The sequence below is a fragment of the Phycodurus eques genome, chromosome 11 (genome assembly GCF_024500275.1).
Source record: "Phycodurus eques isolate BA_2022a chromosome 11, UOR_Pequ_1.1, whole genome shotgun sequence".
Taxonomy (NCBI): Eukaryota; Metazoa; Chordata; class Actinopteri; order Syngnathiformes; family Syngnathidae; genus Phycodurus; species Phycodurus eques.
The window spans coordinates 13,916,542-13,936,525 of NC_084535.1; the positions used below are offsets into that span (position 1 = coordinate 13,916,542).

At 40.6% G+C, this 19,984-nt stretch overlaps 1 protein-coding gene across 1 annotated transcript in view; it reads right to left on the bottom strand.

Moving 5' to 3' along the window:
- The window catches only part of dst (dystonin), a 137,705-nt gene that overhangs the window by 27,241 nt on the left and 90,480 nt on the right, over positions 1-19,984 (bottom strand). The window contains 17 exon segments of the mRNA XM_061689302.1: positions 439-671; positions 742-826; positions 973-1,299; positions 1,462-1,621; positions 2,181-2,347; positions 2,605-2,775; positions 2,929-3,090; positions 12,631-14,099; positions 14,562-15,060; positions 15,841-16,040; positions 16,319-16,448; positions 16,910-17,145; positions 17,967-18,017; positions 18,136-18,262; positions 18,444-18,600; positions 18,688-18,854; positions 18,928-19,245. Of these exon segments, the coding sequence (XP_061545286.1) occupies positions 439-671; positions 742-826; positions 973-1,299; positions 1,462-1,621; positions 2,181-2,347; positions 2,605-2,775; positions 2,929-3,090; positions 12,631-14,099; positions 14,562-15,060; positions 15,841-16,040; positions 16,319-16,448; positions 16,910-17,145; positions 17,967-18,017; positions 18,136-18,262; positions 18,444-18,600; positions 18,688-18,854; positions 18,928-19,245 (4,659 nt within the window).

Here is a 19,984-nt window from a genome sequence, read left to right on the forward strand (position 1 = left end):
GGGGAATAACAGGAATTAACTGTAAATCTGAAAAATTGTAGGCTCATTTATAACAGGGAACTGAAAAGTTCGGTTTTAAAATCTGATTTTAATCTTAAAAAAAACAATCATGCAAATTCAGTGGACTTTCGGTTTTGGCCTGTTCATCCCTCAGCCCCATGCACACACTGCACAAGTTACAGTCGAGCTAGACCACACAGTACACATAGCCTGCATACACATTTGTGAATATGTTTATTAAAGTCATCTTTTGTCTTTAGTTAACGTAAATAACTGGATTAGGGTTAATTGTACAAATAAACTTCAGTAAAGCTCTTGTTGCAAATGAACGCTTCCGTAGCTAAATATCCCGCAGTCGCATAACAGTCCTTAATTCATTTCTCCAATTATGTTTTTGATGAATTAATTTACATTGACAATTACAGTACACCATCTTACCTTTTGGGCTTCAGTGAGCTGCTTGCCGATTGGCTCCTGATCCACATAAGAACTGACCTGAGCCTCTGCCTTCACCAGCCAGGACCTCAGATCATCATGTGTATGGTGCAGTTTTGTGGAGAGACTCAAAACACGCTCCAATTTGTTCAAAACATTGTCACTCATGGAGGCGATCTCAGCATACTTTGTTTTTATTCCATCCAATTTGATTTGGATAACAACTACCTCATCACCTGCATTTAGAGAACTGTGAATGAATCAAACTCTTGCTGGATGACAGATATGTAGTAAGGGTGAACATACCTGTTGTTTGCTTCAACAGTTCCATCCCATTGAAGATGGCTTGGTCAACATTCTTCTTCCTCAATTCAATATCACTTTGTAGAGCCTAAAAGGAAACTTACAACCTTAGCGAGTGACAATAAACATGTCCTTGTAGATAAAACATAATGGGGAAAAACAATAAAACCAACTGAGAAATGATTGACTTCACAGAAAAGACAAAAGGATGCTGGGCCGGGAAGGAGCGTGTACCAGTTGTTCTGCCATCTGGTTTTCAAGGGTCTCTACTATGTAGTCCTCCATAGACACTTCACTCAACCGTGCATGTGCCTCGCTGAGCCAGTTCATGAGCGCCACCTCGTCCTCTCCAAAGAGCTGGGCGTTGGCTAGGGCTTGCTGCAGCATCTCGGCTTTCCTCCTGCAGCGCTCCTGCAGCTCGATGTAAGCGGCCTGCGTGGCGTCCAGTTTGGACTGAACAAAGTGCTTGTCATCAACTGAGCTCACAGCTTTGAGCATCTGACCCAGACTGATGGCGTGAAACACGTCTTTACTGTGATTCATAATGTCTTCTTCTATGACCTGAGCCCAGGGAATGGGAAACAATGCAATACAAACAGAAAAGACAAACAGAAAACCAACTGAAATTAAATGCAAATGGAACAAATGAAAAGTAAAAAACAAAAGAGGATGGATGAAAAACTTAAAAGGTGTTACACTGATTACAAAGATGTGGTATATTACCTTATGATGGGAGATCTGGTCTCCCAGTTTTGACGTCTCTGTGCCGACTGGTTCTGAGTTGGAGAGGCGCTTCTCTGTGACTGTGAGCCAGTCGCTCAGGGGCTCCAGGGTCTCATGGAACTGCTGGGTGACCACCAAAATGCTTTGGAGTTGCTTATGCCTGACACACAACGAGAGAATATCAGTAATGGGATGCAAATAATATGCAGCCATATACTGTATGTGTTGTTGAAGAGAGATTTTGTTAGATACAAAACATAGTATCAAGGAAAAAACATGCTCAAATGACGATTTGACAGTAAAATGATTATCTTAATAAACTATTCATATTATTATCTTTAAAAGCTCTTGTATTGGCACTCATGTAAGCTGGCACTTAATGTTGAGGCCTGATTGAAGGATAGCAAATCTTGGCACCTATATTTTCTGTGTCTATATATTAACACATACTGCACATATTTTTGTTTGTCACAGCTACTGTGTGTTTGGTAATCAAAATGTTAATAAGATCGGCACTGCTCATGCCCAGAATAAATTTATATTTCTTAATTTCTATTAATTAGCATAGTTAGCTTTGTGAAAAGAATGTTAGACAGTACAGGGGAATACTGACAATTCATTTCAATCCAGGTTAACCTAGAGTTTTAACAATGTTAGCAATTTTTCGACTTGGCAGCTCTATTTCTGCAGTGTACTGACGCAACTGTGCACATACGAACCTGTTCTCAGCTTTCTTGAGCAAAGTGTCCCACCTTTGCCCAAGGGACTGCATCTCTTTTGCAACCTTTTCCTTATCCACAGACTCTGCCAGTTCCGCAACCTTCTCTCCCTCATTTTTTATCAGCTCCACAGTGGGCTTACGGTCATCCAACAGTCTCTGTAAGAGCTGCCAAAGCGAACAAAGGAGAAGACTTATTGGGCATCATTAAAATGCTCTGAGCACAGGCGTTTCTTCATGGTGGAAAACAGTCAAACACAGGCACGTATTATGTCTCCATTACATCCTTAAACGCTTTATAGACCACAATCAAGTTTAATAATGAATGTCATTTAAAGAAGATGAATTCTAAAGCCATAATGTTGGAAACAGAATGGTGTTTTGTGTGCTGCAGGTGTTACTGAGTGCACATAATGCATGCTTACTTTCTGCTCTTGTATCTGTGCCTTGACCACTTTGAACTCTGTAGAAGGTGGCTTCTGATTAGCCATGAGTTCCTCTGTGTCGGTCAACCAGCTGAGCAGAGAGTCCAGAGCATCATGGAACCTTCCACAATGCAACAGAGCTTCATGCAGCTGGGTGGAGCGCTCAGCAATCTGTGGATGACAAGGTAAAAATAGATGTCACCTGTTACGGAGCCAGCTTAAACTTGTCTCCTAGATATCACCAGTCAGAAATGCATTATTAGCACTCATTTCTATTTTTTTACTCATGTCATCTACTGTAATGCTTGCCAACTAATGACCTACCTTTTTATTAAGCGTGTTCCACTTTGTATTAACCTTCTCCAGGTCATCTTCGATCATCTTCGCGTTGGTCCCTCTGGCGGCGTTCTGGATAAGCCCCTGACTGAAGGAGTTGATGTCTTGGAGTTGTGTCTGCAATGGATCAATGTCTTCCTTTTGGAAAGCCTACAATCAAAAGCCAACAATAGATTTGTGAAGGTGCACCGCGAGGAGGAAAAACAGGTAATTATTGATGGTTAGCCCCTTGGTATGGGGACACCAAAAGCGACTTAAAGTGGTACATGTTTCAATTATATTTAAAAACAAAATTTAATTCAATAAAATGCAGACATCAGGGTCAAACACTAAAACACTGTAATAAACCTGTTTAACACATAAATCCCACAGAATAGCTGGCATTAGCCTTTTTACACAGAAGCCCGAAAAAATAGAATATTATGTCAAAATATTGGTGGAATAACTTGGTCCCACTATTCTGTGTCCATGCTGTTCATGAATTCTTTGTAGAAGATAGCAACTCCCTGTATTATTGTGAATTTTGTAATTTCTTCCATTACTCAATGATATTAAGAAAACATCAGACAATCCTAACAATTTCCCCTCTGGGATTAAAAGCAGAATTAAAATTATAACTTATTGTTGACGCTAATGTACAATGCAGAAATCCCCATGAAGCTTTATTTCTCTATTTGGAAACATGGCTCGACTTCAATTAGGTAACATCTCAGAATTATCCCTTGTATAATTTTACAAGTTTGTAAACACATTGTTATACTAACCAGTTCTCTTAACTCAATCATAAAATCAACTACACAATAAATAATATTAGCCTGATTACGATCTCAAAAATTGCCTTGACACTGAGTTCTTCCAGATCCTGACGCACAATTTCCCTGACATCGCCAGGTTTAGTGTTAAGAGTCCAGGTCAAATAAACAACTCTCAATGTTCTGTTCTACCAGTGGAGCCAAGCTGATAGTGACAAGCAGCTGCATATAATCATACAGACAGACAGACTTCCAGGCAAAACCTAATTCACCCATCATGTAATCAGATATGTACGGCACCGAGCCTACAGCAACTACTCTAAAGATCCATATCATCCAGTATAACATGCTCTTCTAGACAACTAATGAGGATAATCTTAGAATGAATGAAGAAGCTATTTTTGGGCACCTGTGGGGTGGAATAAGCCATACAGTCAACTTCTGGACAAACGGCATTCAGTAACGCCTTTATCTCTCCTGCATCTTGGAATGCTTGTAAATCGTCGGGCAGACAGTCCTCCACTGACTGCAGGAACTCTTCCAGCTCTTCCATATTGTATTGGGACGCCACATGTTCCACAGTGCATGGTTTAGTTTGCTGGCAGCTATCAATGGGTAGAGTTACAGAGTTTCCGTAAGTCTCGGGCTGTGTCACCAGAACGCTGACCAGCTCACTGTTTTCCTGCAATGACACCCCTTGTAAGAGCTCAGCAGTGGATAACTCTTCATAGTCTGTTAAAGTCTTGGAATACCACCCAGAGGTTTCATTAAGAGTCCTAAAGGCTGACCCTGTAGATGACCTCCCTGTGAAATACTTAAAATCTCTATTATTCAGAGTATCCTTTTCATTCACGTTTACCATGTCAGACTGCACCTGTTGTGGCTCTTGAATCAGGCAACCATTTTGGTAAAGGGAATGGTTATCCCGAGTAGGAGTGAATGGGAATTCATCCTGTCCTGAGCTTAGGGACCGAAGCCTTTTCAAATCCCCAGACAAGTGCATGGCCTCTGAAGAAGAGAGGCTCCTTGTGCCTGGGCCTGCCCTCCGGTGAGATTGTTGAGCATGGCGTTCCCTCTCCACAGTCGGACTATACAGGCCCGAGTCTTCTTCGGATGTCAGAGAGCTTGTCACACTCTGCCCTCTTCTTTTATCAATCAATGCTGGTCTCTCCGCACTCCGGGAACACAAAATCCCACTGCGGCTGGTATACTCGCCAAGATTTGTAGGGGCAAAAGTCCGCCACGACCGTCGATAATGAGGTTGCTTCTCTCCACTCTGATGACGTGACTTTGTCAGCACCGTATCAGTCGTCCTGGTGATATTCCCGTTGAGTTTTAGTCCGTCAAAGACGGCCCGCTCGTCCAACGAGGCGGGTTTATGGGTTCGCAGCTCAAATGAACTGGAAGTGGAGAGCACTCCTTTACCGCACAGGTTGCTGAAATCAAGAGTTCGGTGGGTGTAGGGTAAGGTACCCACAAAGTGGCGTGATGAGAGGCTACCCTTAGAGCTAGAGTCTATCTGCTCATTGAGCCGCACAGTGTCATAAATGGACCTCTGAGGCACATAGCAGTCATCAATGTTCAGGTCCTCCTCCTCCCCCTTCCCGATGCAGGATGGGTTTTGTCTGAGGCAATCTGGTCTGCTCAGCGGTTTCCCCATGCCAAAACATACACTCTATTGAATACAAAGAAAAAAGAACTCCACTGTCTAACTGGGTATCTTGCTTCAGTGCATGTGCATTCTTAAAAAAAAAATGTGCAAATGAGTTTTTTGCTTTGAAATGCAAAGTAAATAATAAATATTACTTATGTATTTAACATGAAAAATAGTATGTCATAAATTATGGTACAAAAATATAAAAAGGAAATTTGAATAAATTATATTCTAGTGCTGAAGTTTCATAAAGGATCTATCCATTCTCTCCAATTAGACTTCTCCCCCTTTCCAGTGCCAAAAGTTAATCCAATTTCTTCTGGTTCAAGGTGCATCCTTTTCCCCTGCAATTTATGCAGCATCCATCCTCAAACTTCTAAATGTGCAAAGTAAAATATCCACCCATGACTCCCGACAGGCTCTCGGAAAAAGTGTGGCTTATTCCAGTGTGCTGGTGCTCGAAGGATAAACAAAATAGCCTGCCCTTTCTCCCTCGCCGCTCGGCTCGCAGTGACATACACCCTCCTGGCAGAGGCTTCCATACCCCGCCCCCGCTCATTATTCACACAACATCTGCCACAATTCCATTTGTGCTCGGAGACGCATTGGCACATGCTGATTGGTCGATGCAGGACCTAACTCCCCCCCTCACAATTCCTCTTTATGTCTGTATGGCCCATATGAGTTCTGTTCTAAGTCATCTTCTACATCCTGACATAATCACTCATTTCTTTTATTTTTTTCAGGCTGAGGGAGATTTCCAATGTTCTCAACGAGATATAAAATCTCCCTTTTCAGTGTCTTTTCTTCCACCGGATGCTTATGTCGAACCCTGCAGATACTCTTAATTACTCTGGAATGCTGAGGGAGTCACAGGTCGCAGGTAATTTAACACCATCCGCCATGCCAAGTGCAAGAAGGGGCTTTTTTTCTCCAATGAACTGGGTAGGGAAGAGGGAGGCAAGGGGAGGATATGAAGCAAATGACGACAGAAATTTATTTTCGTTTCCTGGATTGTCAGCATGGCAGAATGACTAAAGGAGCAAACAATCCCAACTTCTTTGTCCCGTTCATCATGCATGAGCGGAGACAGAAAAAGGGTACTGGCAGAGATTAATTACCGTCTGAGATATGCCGAGATTAACAAAAAACAATAAAAATAAAAAACTTTGACTGGTCATTTTCGTTCTCGCGTAACGGTGGATGACTAGTTAGAGCGTCTACCTCACAGTTCTGAGGACCGGGGTTCAATCCCCGGCCCCGCCTGTGTGGAGTTAGCATGTTCTCCCCGTGCCTGTGTGGGTTTTCTCCGGGCACTCTGGTTTCCTCCCACATCCCAAAAACATGCATGGTAGGTTAATTGACGACTCTAAATTGCCCGTAGGTGTGAATGTGAGTGCGAATGGCTGTTTGTTTGTATGTGCCCTGCGATTGGCTGGCAACCAGTTCAGGGTGTACCCTGCCTCCTGCCCGAAGATAGCTGGGATAGGCTCCAGCACGCCCGCGACCCTCGTGAGGAGAAGCGGTGAAGAAAATGGATGGATGGATTTTCGTTCTCTTTGTCCGTATATTTATACTTTATATTTAAAATTTCTCTGTTATTTCAGTAAGACCAAGAGGTTTTCAAAAAAAAAATTCTCAGAAGGACCATTAATCAGTCTCCAGCTAAACAAAGAGAGTAAGAATAGCCACTGGGAACCAAACCAAGCTAATGATGAATGCTAATTTCCTACACTATGAAGTGTATTCTAGAAATCTAAGAAGTATTGAGACAGAATTAATTTTTTTCAATGATAGGTTTTTCTTGGCCAACAGTTCCTTCTGATTATATGAAATATATTTTTCCAAAATAAAATCATTCCAGCTTTCGTAGATTTTTTTTCAGCTGCTTATTACTCATTGCCATGAACTTGTTGAGGTATAATTTGGTTTTGTTTAGGTTTTTTTTTTTTTTTTAACAGACGGAACAAAACACTTAAAAATCAATGCAAAATGTAAAAAAAGAGAGAAGAAAAACAACAACCTTGTTTGACTTTCACCTCAAAGAACCAACACGTAAAATTTTTACTAAACTAACAGTTTCAAAGTGGAACAGTGGTTTGAAACAGGAGAATATCATCTCAGTTAATGCAATGGCAATCACAGATGACAAAATTTAGTGGACTATAATTTTGTGGACCAGCCTGATACCAGACCACCTCTCGATCAATTATTCCATACTTCTGCTTAAATGTGTCATTGCTCTGTGGCAGTGAGTAATCAACTTTTTCTAACCATAAACTCTAACAACATGGATTAGCTACAGTGACTCAAAAGATAGAAATTCCAGTTTGAATGAAAACAGACCCTGACGTAATGCCTGAAGAGTACGACTCACCCACTTTGTAACCCCCAGCACTGTTAAGTCACTCAACTGCCAATGATCAAATACTTCACATACAGATACAGTACATAGAGTATGCACTTTCCACAGGCAAGCTTCTCGAGCTTAAGGCAGGCATCTCTTGCAAAACCTGACCTAAAATGGTAAGAGCCCATGAAGGAGAGGAACCCAAGAGCAGTCTTCTGTGTTTATTCTTCTCTCATGTAAGTCAGTAACACGAACCTTATCCACAAACTACAAATCAGAGTATGATAGCATTGGATCATGTTTTTTAAGCATAAAAGCTAAATATAGAAAATGTCTGCTTCGCTGCTTTTGACAATCCTTTGACACAAATGAATACAAAGGGGGCTTTCCCACTAAATCCCAGGACAAAGAGGGGTTGAAAACATCAAGTCCTACCCAGCAAGTCTCCCCCATCCTATTAGAATCTGCCCAACTCAAATGGAGGTTTGGCTGTGACACTGTAGCACCCCCTTCTTGCCCAAAGAAAGAGAGAAACAAAACAATCCTTTGACCTACATCTTTGCACAGACACAAAACACATCTGTTTACATTGTTTTTGTGTAATGCTATTTAATACCTCAAATGATCCCAAGTGTTTATCATATTACAGTTCTAAATGTAGGCTAATCCTCTTTTGGAAAACTCCAAAGGAATTTATAGACTTTTAAAATATTTGTGTCAGAACCTTGTTAAAAGCTACCATTTTATTTCACCTTGATAACAATGACAATATTCAGTGTGGGAGAATTAAAAAGAGACCTTTAAGATAGCATCCTAGATATATGGATGTGATTATAAGGCTGACATGTCTAAGTTAAATCCATCAGTTATTTATACAATAAAAGCTTCTATAGCCTTTGGGACAGTCGTGTTCATCTCTATTTGTGTTGTTTGATGTAGTGTATGTACCTTGCATGTGCCAGCTGTGTAATGTGACAACATGCTCTTCGCTGGTTAAAAGAAAACAGTATATGGACAACATGACATTTTGCAACAGTTTGCATGAACAGTTTGTGGATGTATTTTCTGACACAACATGGCTGTACCTCAGTGCACAAAGCAAGATTGGATGAGTTTATAGTGGAAGACTATAAGACTAGTGGAAGAACAGAGTTAGTGACCCATTAGGCCCTCTCTTAGGTCTAACACCAGTAATATTTGACCTTATGATTGATTGATCGACTAAAATTCCCAGAGGCATACTCGAGCATGTTATTAAAGATCTTCCCAAAAGAGTCGAAGCAGTAGAAACAACAGGAGACCCGCCTCTACTTTATCTTTCTTTCTTGGTGATTATTTTCATCAGTGAATACGTAATAAAAACGGAACATTAAAGGACCTACAGTATTTAATACTGGGAACAGTATTGCCACATATTCCATAGTTCTGGACATAAAAACAATGTCTGCAGAAATAATTTCCCCCCAAATAGCCTCAGCAGTAATTTTAGGTTTGTTTTCTGATGACATATTTGATTTTCAGCTATATTGTGGCCCGCTAACATTTCAATCAAAACCTGCATGACTGACATATCGGTCTGCTGACGTCAACAACAGAATGACCTTCCTTATACAGTACTAGAATATCTTCCTGGTTGCTTCACAGACCGATACTATTCGTATGTTGCCATTACATCTGTTATTTTTTATGCAATATTAATCAATTTAAGATGGTGAAAATAGCTTCAGAAAAAAATATATAAATTCCAAATGTCTGAGAAGTGTTGTAAAACTCTGCCTGTTTCCTTGTTCTGCAGAAGTTGTGTGGCATAATTGTCGCCTATATTGAAAGTCTGGATGTTTTTTTTGACAATAACGAGTGAAGAAAGTGAGGTGAGAAACATTTGAGTAGCCTTGTTTTTTCAAATTCAATCGCTGTAATCGCTTTGTTGCAGAAGGAAGCCGCATGAGCCATATGGAGGTAAGTATGTGCAGATTTATTTCCGCCTAACAAACGGGTTTAGTCAGCTTTTTGTCATGTTTATTGCATCGTTAATGGCTCTTTGAGACCTTTGAAAAATAGTTTGGAAAGATGATGCACCACATGCGTTTTTCTTTCGTGAAGCTCAAGGCTTTTTATACGCTCGGTGGCGTCGCGTGACCGCTGACTTTTTAGAGCATGGCTGACTGGGCCCGTGTTCGTACCATTTTAATCAATGACAACTTAATAAATGATAAAAAAATTTAGCATATCAAAATAACGAGTGAACATAATTTTGGGGTGCTGTTGTGTTGAAGTGAATGTTCAATAATATACATAAGGTATAATACTTAAAAAGAACTCTGATTGCAATGACGTTTGATTTATGTGATCGCTTCCGATGTAAGTAACATAACAATAAGATAGATCAAGAAAAAAGATCAAAATCCTTTCCAGGTTTATATATTTTCAGAAAACATTATTGCAACAGCCGGCATGGTGGAGGACTAGTTAGCACATCTGCCTCACAGTTCTGGGGACCTGGGTTCAAATCCCAGCCCCGCCTGTGTGGAGTTTGCATGTTCTCCCCGTGCCTTGGTGGGTTTTCTCCTGGCACTCCGGTTTCCTCCCACATCCCAAAAACATGCGTGGTAGGTTGATTGGAGACTCTAAATTGCCCTTTGGTGTGAATGTGAGTGCGAATGGTTTCTTTGTTTATATGTGCCCTGCGATTCGACATCACAAATCGGACATGCACAGCTCTGAGTGGATACTATGGTGAACACTGTACATGTAGTACTTTATCATATTGATTAAACCATAAAAAGACAGATTCATAGTTAAGGAAGAAGCGGGTTTCTAAAGCGAGGACTTGGTCGAGAATAAAAGCAATAGTGCTAGTCTCGCTGACACCATCATTTGAACGTGTGCTGGGTATACAAGCTTTGCTTGGTCATCCTCAGGCACATTGTAGATTATGAATATATAGTAGTATTGATGTAAAACAATATCTGATGCTTTATATACTATTTACAGTATATGGCTTGAGTCGGCGCGGCAACACAATTAAAACCTGGAAATGTATTTTCAACATGAGTGAACTCTTCTGTGCATTTAGCTGTAAACTGTCGCAAGGTGTGGATTACTTTTTCTTTAGCTCGACAGAGGGCAGCAATTATTTATTTTTTATTTTTTTAACTATTGCAATGGATGACGGTTTACAATACAAGTGTTAAAAATTTAACTAATATGAGAGAGGGCAGCAATGTACAGCGGCAAACTGCAACGATTATACGTCATCGATCCCAGAATGCTTTGTGCACGGAAAAACGGCGGTCACAAAAACATTTTTATAATTTAAAAACATGTGCAATATAATGTATTCATGTGTAACACTATTTCCAAAGTAGAGGTCAGTGGTTGTATTTCAAGTCGTATTTGTCATTACAATCAGGATTCCCTTTAAACAAAAGGGTGTTTGGAAAATCAAGCAACATAGCGTTTTTTTGTTTTTAATTTTCTAAAAAGTTGCCATTTTGGAGGTGCAAGGATTCCACCCAACAGCAACGACATAATCACAACGATACTTCGACTTTATAGTATAGTACATTAGTTTGTCCACACTGGCTATCCAGCGAAATGGTCTCTAGTCCTGTCACTGACGTCACAACAAAACAAGGCGGCATATCGATTTTGGCTATGTAAAAGGGGCATTCCCTGGGCAATTCGTTATTTTCGATTGCTTCAAAACAGATTGATATTATTGGAAATGACTGCCAGTTTCGTTTTCTTGAGCAAAACATACATATAGACAACTCGTTTGTGAAATATAGGCTATCTGGACACTATAGCTCCTTGAAGCTACTACTGGCTTTGACCAAAAGAAATTTGATGATTTAAGGATGCCCATACCCATGATAGAGGACTAAAATGACACTCTGCTGGCGACCACCTGGCTGCGTCCCAAAGTCTACCTACCGCCTAAAGCAACAGCCTTTTGTTAACAGCAGATGCCTTTGACGAGCGTACAGTCCCCAGAGGATTGTTGCTTTTGTACTGAGAGGGTTCCAAATGAAGCCTGCTGGTCATGTCCTCCAGTGTGAGTTGGTGTTGTGGAAATGATCTGCATATTTGATCACTACTGTGAAAGTACAAACTGAAACTATGATTAGCTTGATTCTAAATTGAAAATATATCAGTCGTAACAATAGACAGACACTTTATTAGGTGCACCCACAATATGATGAGATTAAATACAAGAGCTGTACTAAAAACGGACCTTGGAGAAGAGATCATTTTTACTACTACTAATTATTAAACAATATTGAACTATTTACAACACATACAGTTAATAGTCCAATCCATCCGTCCAATCTGGACTATAGCAGCACAATGCTACTGTCTTTTTTTTGTATGTGTGTTTCAACTGTTCACGAAATGGTTAAAAGTGAATTTGGCGACTAAGGCTCTCCTTGCTCACATGCAGAAGCATTACAGTATCTTAATTGCTCTTTTTTTTTTAAACTTCACTCAGGCATCTGAAGGTTGCGCGTACCTCAAATAAACAATAAAATTAAAAAAACAATTTTGACCTAGCGATGGCTCGTAATTTAAAAAGAAGCTGGGCACTCCTAACTCAAGGTACCACTGTATTTTGGTAAACTTATGTACATAAATGAGGAAACCAATTTATTAAAAACATATTCAGTATGCTGCAGCGCAGTGTAATGCCACTGCACACTAGGACTGCAATAATTATATTGTTAAATTATTCCTCACAGCTACTGTTTTGAATCTTATGACACTTTGCAAATGTACCAAATAATGTGACCCGCAGTGAGTGCATGCTATGTCTGAATCTGGATTTAGACTAAAGAAGCTGCTTCCGTTTATCAAAATGTGCAAATATGTGTTCAAATCTAGTTGCTATGGTGACGTTCAAAGTTTGTTCTTGGACTAAATGTGGGGCCACGCACCTTAAAGGCCTCCAGCTGTTGATTGATGATGTCTGTCTCCATGCCGACCGCTCCTTGAGTCGCTTCCTTGTCCACAGCTCTGCAGAGTTGATCCTCCACACGGTGGAGTTTTCCACAGAGCTCCTCCAGCTTGTTGAGAGTACTCTGCACTTGCCTCTCTCTGCCTTTGGCTCGGTCCATCAGCTTGCCACACTGCTTGCTCAGCGCATCCAGGTCTCTCTTCAAGCCCAACAGGTCAGGAGAAGAGTCCGTCTCGAGCATCCTCTTACAGCCATCCCCTGCATTGGCTGTGTTGACCATCAGCTCTTGCAGCTGTGCTACAAAGCTTTCGATGTTCTCTTGCTGCTCCTTAAGAACAACCAAGTCCACATCCACCGGAGCCATGCTGTCCAACTCATCATCCAGGTCTGTGAAGCGGGTGAACATCTCGCGGATGCTGTTTTGGAACTGCCCAATGCCCTGCAATTTACCTTCCAGGACCTGGCACGTCTCCTCTAGCTTCATGTTAAGGGAGCTGTATTCCTTTTTGATGTTGTCAGCTTGCAGTAATAAGTCTGTCACTCCATCAGCATCTGGGAGATCAACTACAAGGGCCTTTGCCAAGCTCGTAAGGTGTTCTACTTGGTTTTGCACTCCTTCTAGGCTTTTTTGTTGGGCTTTCATGCTGGTCAAGTTCTTATTGCTGTAGGCCTGCACACCCTGTGATTCATAACCATCCAGGAGCTTCTTAGTGCCCTCAAGTTGAGCCTTGGCCTCTTTGGTGCCGTCATTAAATTCTTTAATTGCATGTGAGATCTTTTCCAAGGATTCTCTTTTGTTCTGAAGACCTTCCAATACGCAGTCCACTCTTTTAGAAATGCTCTTTGCCTCTTTTTTAACTCCTTCCGAGTCGGTGTCAGCCACCTCAAGAAGACTCCCTGCGGCAGTGTTCATCTGTTCTACCATCCCTCTGTGTTTATCCACATCTTTTTGAAGAACTTTCACTTGAGCTACAGCATTCTCCAAGGCAGCTGGATCAACAGCGAGTTTGACTCGACCCTCATGGGCTTCACACTCCGTCACCCAAGAGTTAAGCTTCTCAACGTGCGCGTCAAACTTTTGAGCTCTCTGTAAGGCAGCCTTAAGTTTGTCAGCCTGCAGCTCGGAGCTCTTCTTCACCTTCTGCCAGTTAGATGAGAGGAGAGACAGTTGACCTTGCAGTGCCAACTTTTCTGCACCATCAGTGCTCTGCAGAAGCATCTCGCCTTCCCCTGCTATTGTACTGTAAGTGGCCTCTTGTTCGCTGAGTGCCACCTGTAGATTACTGTGCTCATCCAGAGTTTTTTGCAGGATGTCCACTTTGGCAGAAATGGGCTGAGGCTTTGACTGGTCCTGTAGCTTCTCAGCCAGCCATGACTGGAAGTCTTTGGATGTCTGATGAAACTGCTGGGAGCTGGCGAAGGTCGAGTTTAGCTGCTCAATTTGCTTGGCTGGAGCATAAGAAAAAGAAGACAGAGAGGGTAGACTTTGTCAAGCCTTAAACATTTGTTACATGCAAAATAAATGACACTGATCAGGATATTAATCCTGAAAAATAATTAGTTTAATTATGTTCTTTTGGATCGTAAAGGGAAAAAAAGGAATAAAGTCCATTAATGAGCACAATATCAGATGCATAAGAAATCTGAAAAAAAAATATTTTCATTTTCACCCAGTGTCATATGTACACAATTGTTTGTACAGTAATGCTGATTATTATCATTAAGTAATCAATGAGCTGATTCACACCAAAACCTCATGGCAAAATCCTTGGAAGAACATGTTATATTCCACTACCAAACACCAAAAAATAACTTAACCTCCTAAATTTAATTTGGCTGTAGGTGGAGCCAGGAAACAGTCTTCGTTTTAATTCTCAGCAAATTGCCTGTCATAAAATAAAGATGACAAACCTGCTCTCTCTTCCAGCTGTCTGAATGGTTTGCTGACACTCTCCAGCTGTCGGTCTAAGTCAGCTCTGAGATAGTCCTCAGTCACCATTGCTGTGAGCTCTGCATGAACGGCTTCAGCCTGCTTCAGCTTCTCCCTCTCCTCTCTCAGCTGAACTGAGATATTGTGGACGTCCTCCAGCCGTTTCTTCACCGCATCAGGTTGGGTGCTGCTGGCCTGATGCCTGCCAAGCTGATCCTCCAGCTGCGCAGCGGTCTGGCCGAGAGTCCTCAGCAGCTCTTGGAACTGTCCCGTCTTCACCACGGCCTCCTCAATGAGGCCGTCTCGCTGATCCAGCTGCCCTATAAGCCCTTGCCACTTTTCGGTGACAGTAGTGAGCTGCTCCTTCACCAGCTTCCCGTTTGAGGGGTCCTGGTTATCTGATGAGTTTAAGATGGCAGAAGCAGCCTCCTTGAGTTGCTCAAACTGAGGCTTGCGGCTCTTGAACTCATTCTGGAGAATCTGAACAAGAGAAACAGTAAACATGTTCAGTCCATCCCATTTACTTGATGATTGCTTGCGAGAAATACCCTATGAGTTCACGAAGGTCCATTTTGAACACCCACCCACTCCACTTTACCAAATATTCTTCCTTCTCTGATAAATGGTTAAAAGCTTTAGGTTGGTAAAGTTTATCGAGTTCCATTATAATTGGGTATCCAAGGAAACAGTTGTAATAAAATCCCAAAAAAGCATAACAAATTCCAGTACGATGGGATTTGAGAACGATATAAGATGTGCAATCAGGATCTGATCCAGATGGAACTTTACAGCTTCTGACACTGCAAACATATCTTAAATTTTGTTCAAATGGAATAAGGTTTAACTGAGATAGCATATACATTTTTGCTTTTCCCATTACAACTAAAATACACAAATTACGAAGGAGAAAAAAGTCATAATTTTACAAGAATAGAGTTGTAATATAATGAGGTAAAGGAATTACAATTGTGCAAGAATATGTATTTTTTCATGAAATAAAATACAATATATTGTAGTCCTAATTATGATACAGGGTATTACACTAATATCATATATACTATACTAAAATTCACTCTGCTGTATATTAAAGTAATATTTTTTAAGAAAATATTTTTATATTACAAGAGAAAATGTCAATTTTATAAGAATAAAGTTTTGATATTTTGCATCATAATATATAGTATTACTGTATTATAAATATTTTATTATACTTATACTTCGAGATTTTGGATTTTTCACACAACACCATAAACTGTTTACCTGGACTTGTTGCTTCTGCATTTTCAGCATGTTGGGGTCAATTGAGAGCGGTCCAAGTACACTCATCATCAGCTCCTTCTCTGACAGCCACTGGCTAAGCTGCAGTTGAGTGCTTTGGACGATGTCCAGATTCTTGTTGGACTGCTCCAGGTGCTGCTTCCTCTCCAACACTGAGCCACTGATATCTGCCCAAGCAGCATCTATAGCAGCAGAGCATGAGTCAGCGTCATTCCATGAAGTGTCCACATCTCACACTGTGCAGCACTTGGCTATATAAATGTGTTAATTTAATTTAAAAAAGCTGGTGCTGTGACATTGGACGACAAGCGGGGTGCACTCTGGACAGATCACGAGTACATTGGACGACAAGCGGGTGCACTCTGGACAGATCACGAGTCAATCTGGACTCAAGTGACATGATGTAAAAGTCAAGTTATATTATCGAGATGGCATACAAAGACAACATATTGGTACTTACCTATCTCTGCCAACATCTGCTTCCATGTGTCTGCTTCGTGGGAGTTTGGATGAGTTTCAATCAAGTTGATGAGTTTCTCCCTCAGCTTGTGGAGCTGGTCTTTCTTCTGCTTCATGTCCTCTTCAAACACCTAAATACAATATATTGCATGTATGTATGTAAGTATGTATGTACTGTATGCATGTATCGGTATGTACCTATGTATGCGTGACAAATAATGCACCTTAAATGTAGTTATAACTACCTCAGAGGAAGGGAAATTATGATATATTGTCAAGTCTATATTTCCTAAGTCGACTGAGCTCTTTATTTTTTCAATGATTTATAATGTCATGCTTTTTAAATTCAGCCTCTGAGAAATGGTCTTGCAGTTTTATTGGGATTATAAATTTAATTTAATATTCTCTCACATCACTGATCTTTATTATCTGAAACAATGAACTAAGAACATAACAGTAACATCCATGGCTGTATCTTATTTGCAGCATTTAAAGATAAGTTGTCAAGTTGGCAGCAATTTTCACAAGATCACATTTTAAATAACTTTAAACACCATCTTAGAGAACATATGAAAACATCTTATTTCATCACCTTCTGTTGTTCAAGTTGTGTTTTCACTGCATCTTTCTCCGTGGCACCATTCTTCCAAGAAGCGGCCGTCGTTTTCATGTCCCCCAGCCATGTCATCATGTTTTCGGTCTCCTTTTTGGCATCCTTGAGCTCCCGCACGGATCCATTCAGCTCGGCGGCTCGACTCTTCAGCGTGTCACCCAGACAGGAGTAGCCCTCGTTGACGAAGGACATATTTTGCTGAATTGTCATCAGCTCTGAGGAATTAACGCAATTACAATATGAATAAGTTGTTGTTTCTTAATGTGTGCAAGTTAACACTAATTCCTGACACAATGGCATATATTAAAGGATAATAGTTCCAAACATTTTCAGAACTCGGGGAATGATTTTTTTAGAATGAAAGTGAATACAGTGAACCCCACATATTTGCAGTTCTGCACCCAAGGATTCACCTATTTGCAGATTTGTATTTTCAAATTTTTTATTTTGGGGAGGACCAACGCCGAAAACGCTGATTGGCGGTATATTCCCACTTATTCAAGATTTTTGGGGGTTAGAAAAAATAAATAAATTGTTTTTTCTTTAATGCAATTAAAATGGGGGTCAATTATTCTCAGACTTTTACTATTTGCGGTCAGACCCGGTCCCTATCGCCTGCTAATAGAGAGGGTTCACCATACTGTACAATGCCATATTACAGTTCATTCCATTTCATCTGTGAGTGTTTTAGGGATTAAGGCACATAAATAAACCCATGTTTTCAAAAAAGCTGTATATAGTTCATCTCAGGTCATAAAATTAGCTCGCAATTCAGAATTAGGTTAGGACATATAGAAACATTTATAAATAAAATCAAGTCCCAAAGGCTGATGCCAAGGTTTTCCTGGCAGAGAACAACACAGTAGGGCTGGACAATGTAGAAAAATAAATATGATGTCAAGTAATGTTAGTAACGATTTGATTACATTGCATGCTCTCAATAACATTGCTGTACAATTTCCAGTACTACTATATAGCCATACACAGTCATTTTAATTGCATTCACATTGCAATACCTTCATGCACACTTGATTACCTTTATTGGTTAGGTAGGAATGGCTCGCTGGACCACCACCATTAGTAAGAGCTAACATAGAGACATGAAGACAAAGCTTAAAGTCAAGGACACCTTTCCCAGTTAGTGATGATGCAACATTAACATGCACAATAACACCAACCTTTCACATCCCTTTTTATCAGTTTACCTGTTTTGTTAGGGATCTTAGCTTTGGCAGGGGATGTGACAATAGCAATGCGACTGCATAAGGAAGAACCTCTGCTGTTCAAGTCCTGCACAGCTGCGTCTTTAGACGTCCATTCTTCCAGTAATGCCTATGGAAAAGTTCATCAATCAAAATATTTACGGTTGTATAGCAGCTGGTATGTAAAGAGCGTAAACATGCTAGTTTCACTCCTCCATTTGTCGTTATTTACTTAAAAAATCTTATCGTGACAGTGAGAAATAAGACAGAATTCAGATTTATCAGTTTGATAACTCTAGATGGTGACTCACAGTGACTATTTGGAGGTCCTTCTCCAAACTTCTAGCACTGCAATTTCTCTGCTCCACAGGCACCTTCTCACTGGTCTCCTCCAGCCACTTACTCAGAGTACTAGCTGCAGATCTGAACTCTCCCAGCAGGTCCTGACAGGATGATACCTCCTCCTCCCTGCAGAATAGACAAAACAGGTCATAAGGTATCCATAATTTCTTTTGTGCGCCTATTAACGCGCATAAATGAGTAAATGAGAACTACTTTTCTTTGACAGTGTCTTTGAAGGTGCTGAAGATGTTTGAGAGATTGTCCATCTTGCTCTGGATCTGTGCTCTGTTACCATCTTTGCTCATGTCACACAGCTCTTTGGACAGAGCCTGCAACTTCTCCAAATTATTGGCATGTTCAGCCATCTCAGCTTTCATTTTCTAAATAAAAACACACTTCATTGTTTGTTTCAGCAGGAGCAGCTTAACTTTACATCTTTGGTGGTCCACTCACCTGTGTTAGCTCAGAGAGTTCCTCAAATGTTTTCCCTGGCCCGTCAGGCTCATGCAAATCTTGCGAACGCTTCACTATGAACTGCTGGACATTTTCTGCAACCTTCTCAAACTGCTCCACTTTGTCTTTAAGTTGTTCCAGGCGTGAAACTTTCTGCTTGTGCTTATCACAGGTGTCCGAGAAGCGTTGGGAGAGGGCACTCATCTTGGATTGCAGGAGGGCCGCAGAGGAGGGCTCGGCTGTTTCCACAAACTTCTTCACTTTAGATTTCATGGCTGAGATGCTGCTCTGACGACTTGCTATGTCCTGCTCTATGGCCTTTAAAAGCACAGAATATGGCACGTTTTAAAATGGACACAAACACTGGAAAATACGAAATACCATGAGAGTGGTGGACAGTCAGGGCTAGCCAGGACTTCTCTGCCAGCCTAAACAGAGTCAGTGTTTGAACCACATTTGCAACCTAAATTATCATATTTGTTCAATGAAATAATATGAATTTATTCCCAACTGTTTATTCTCTTCATTTTGTCCTATCGTAGCGTTTTTCTTGACCGCATTGCTTCCATTAAATGGATATTAGATTTTTTTTTTGTCCAATTAGATTTCAGCCTCTGTGTACTGTCACATCAATCTTCTCTGTCCAGGGCCTTCACAGTAATGACATCAGCATTTTCCCATCATTTGATTGGTTGGTCAGAGCAAAACTTGTTACAGCCACCTTTGACGACAAAAAACGTCTATCGCAATCTCCATACATTAATATATGTGATAATCAGTGTCTCTGGTGAGAATTATGTATATTATTTAAATGGGGTTTTTTTCATGTTGTTAGTTGAATATTGCTTCTGAACTTCTCCAGATGTATGCTGTTATATACAGTATATATATATATATATATATATATATATTTTTTTTTTTTGTAGAGTATTGACGGTTTCTATAATAGCAACGTGATAGTGGTGGCATTAAGAGGTTGATTAAGTTGGGATAAGCCCCTACTACTAGGTCCAGGTACCAAATGCAAAGCTTGACACTGGGAAACACTATACAGGGA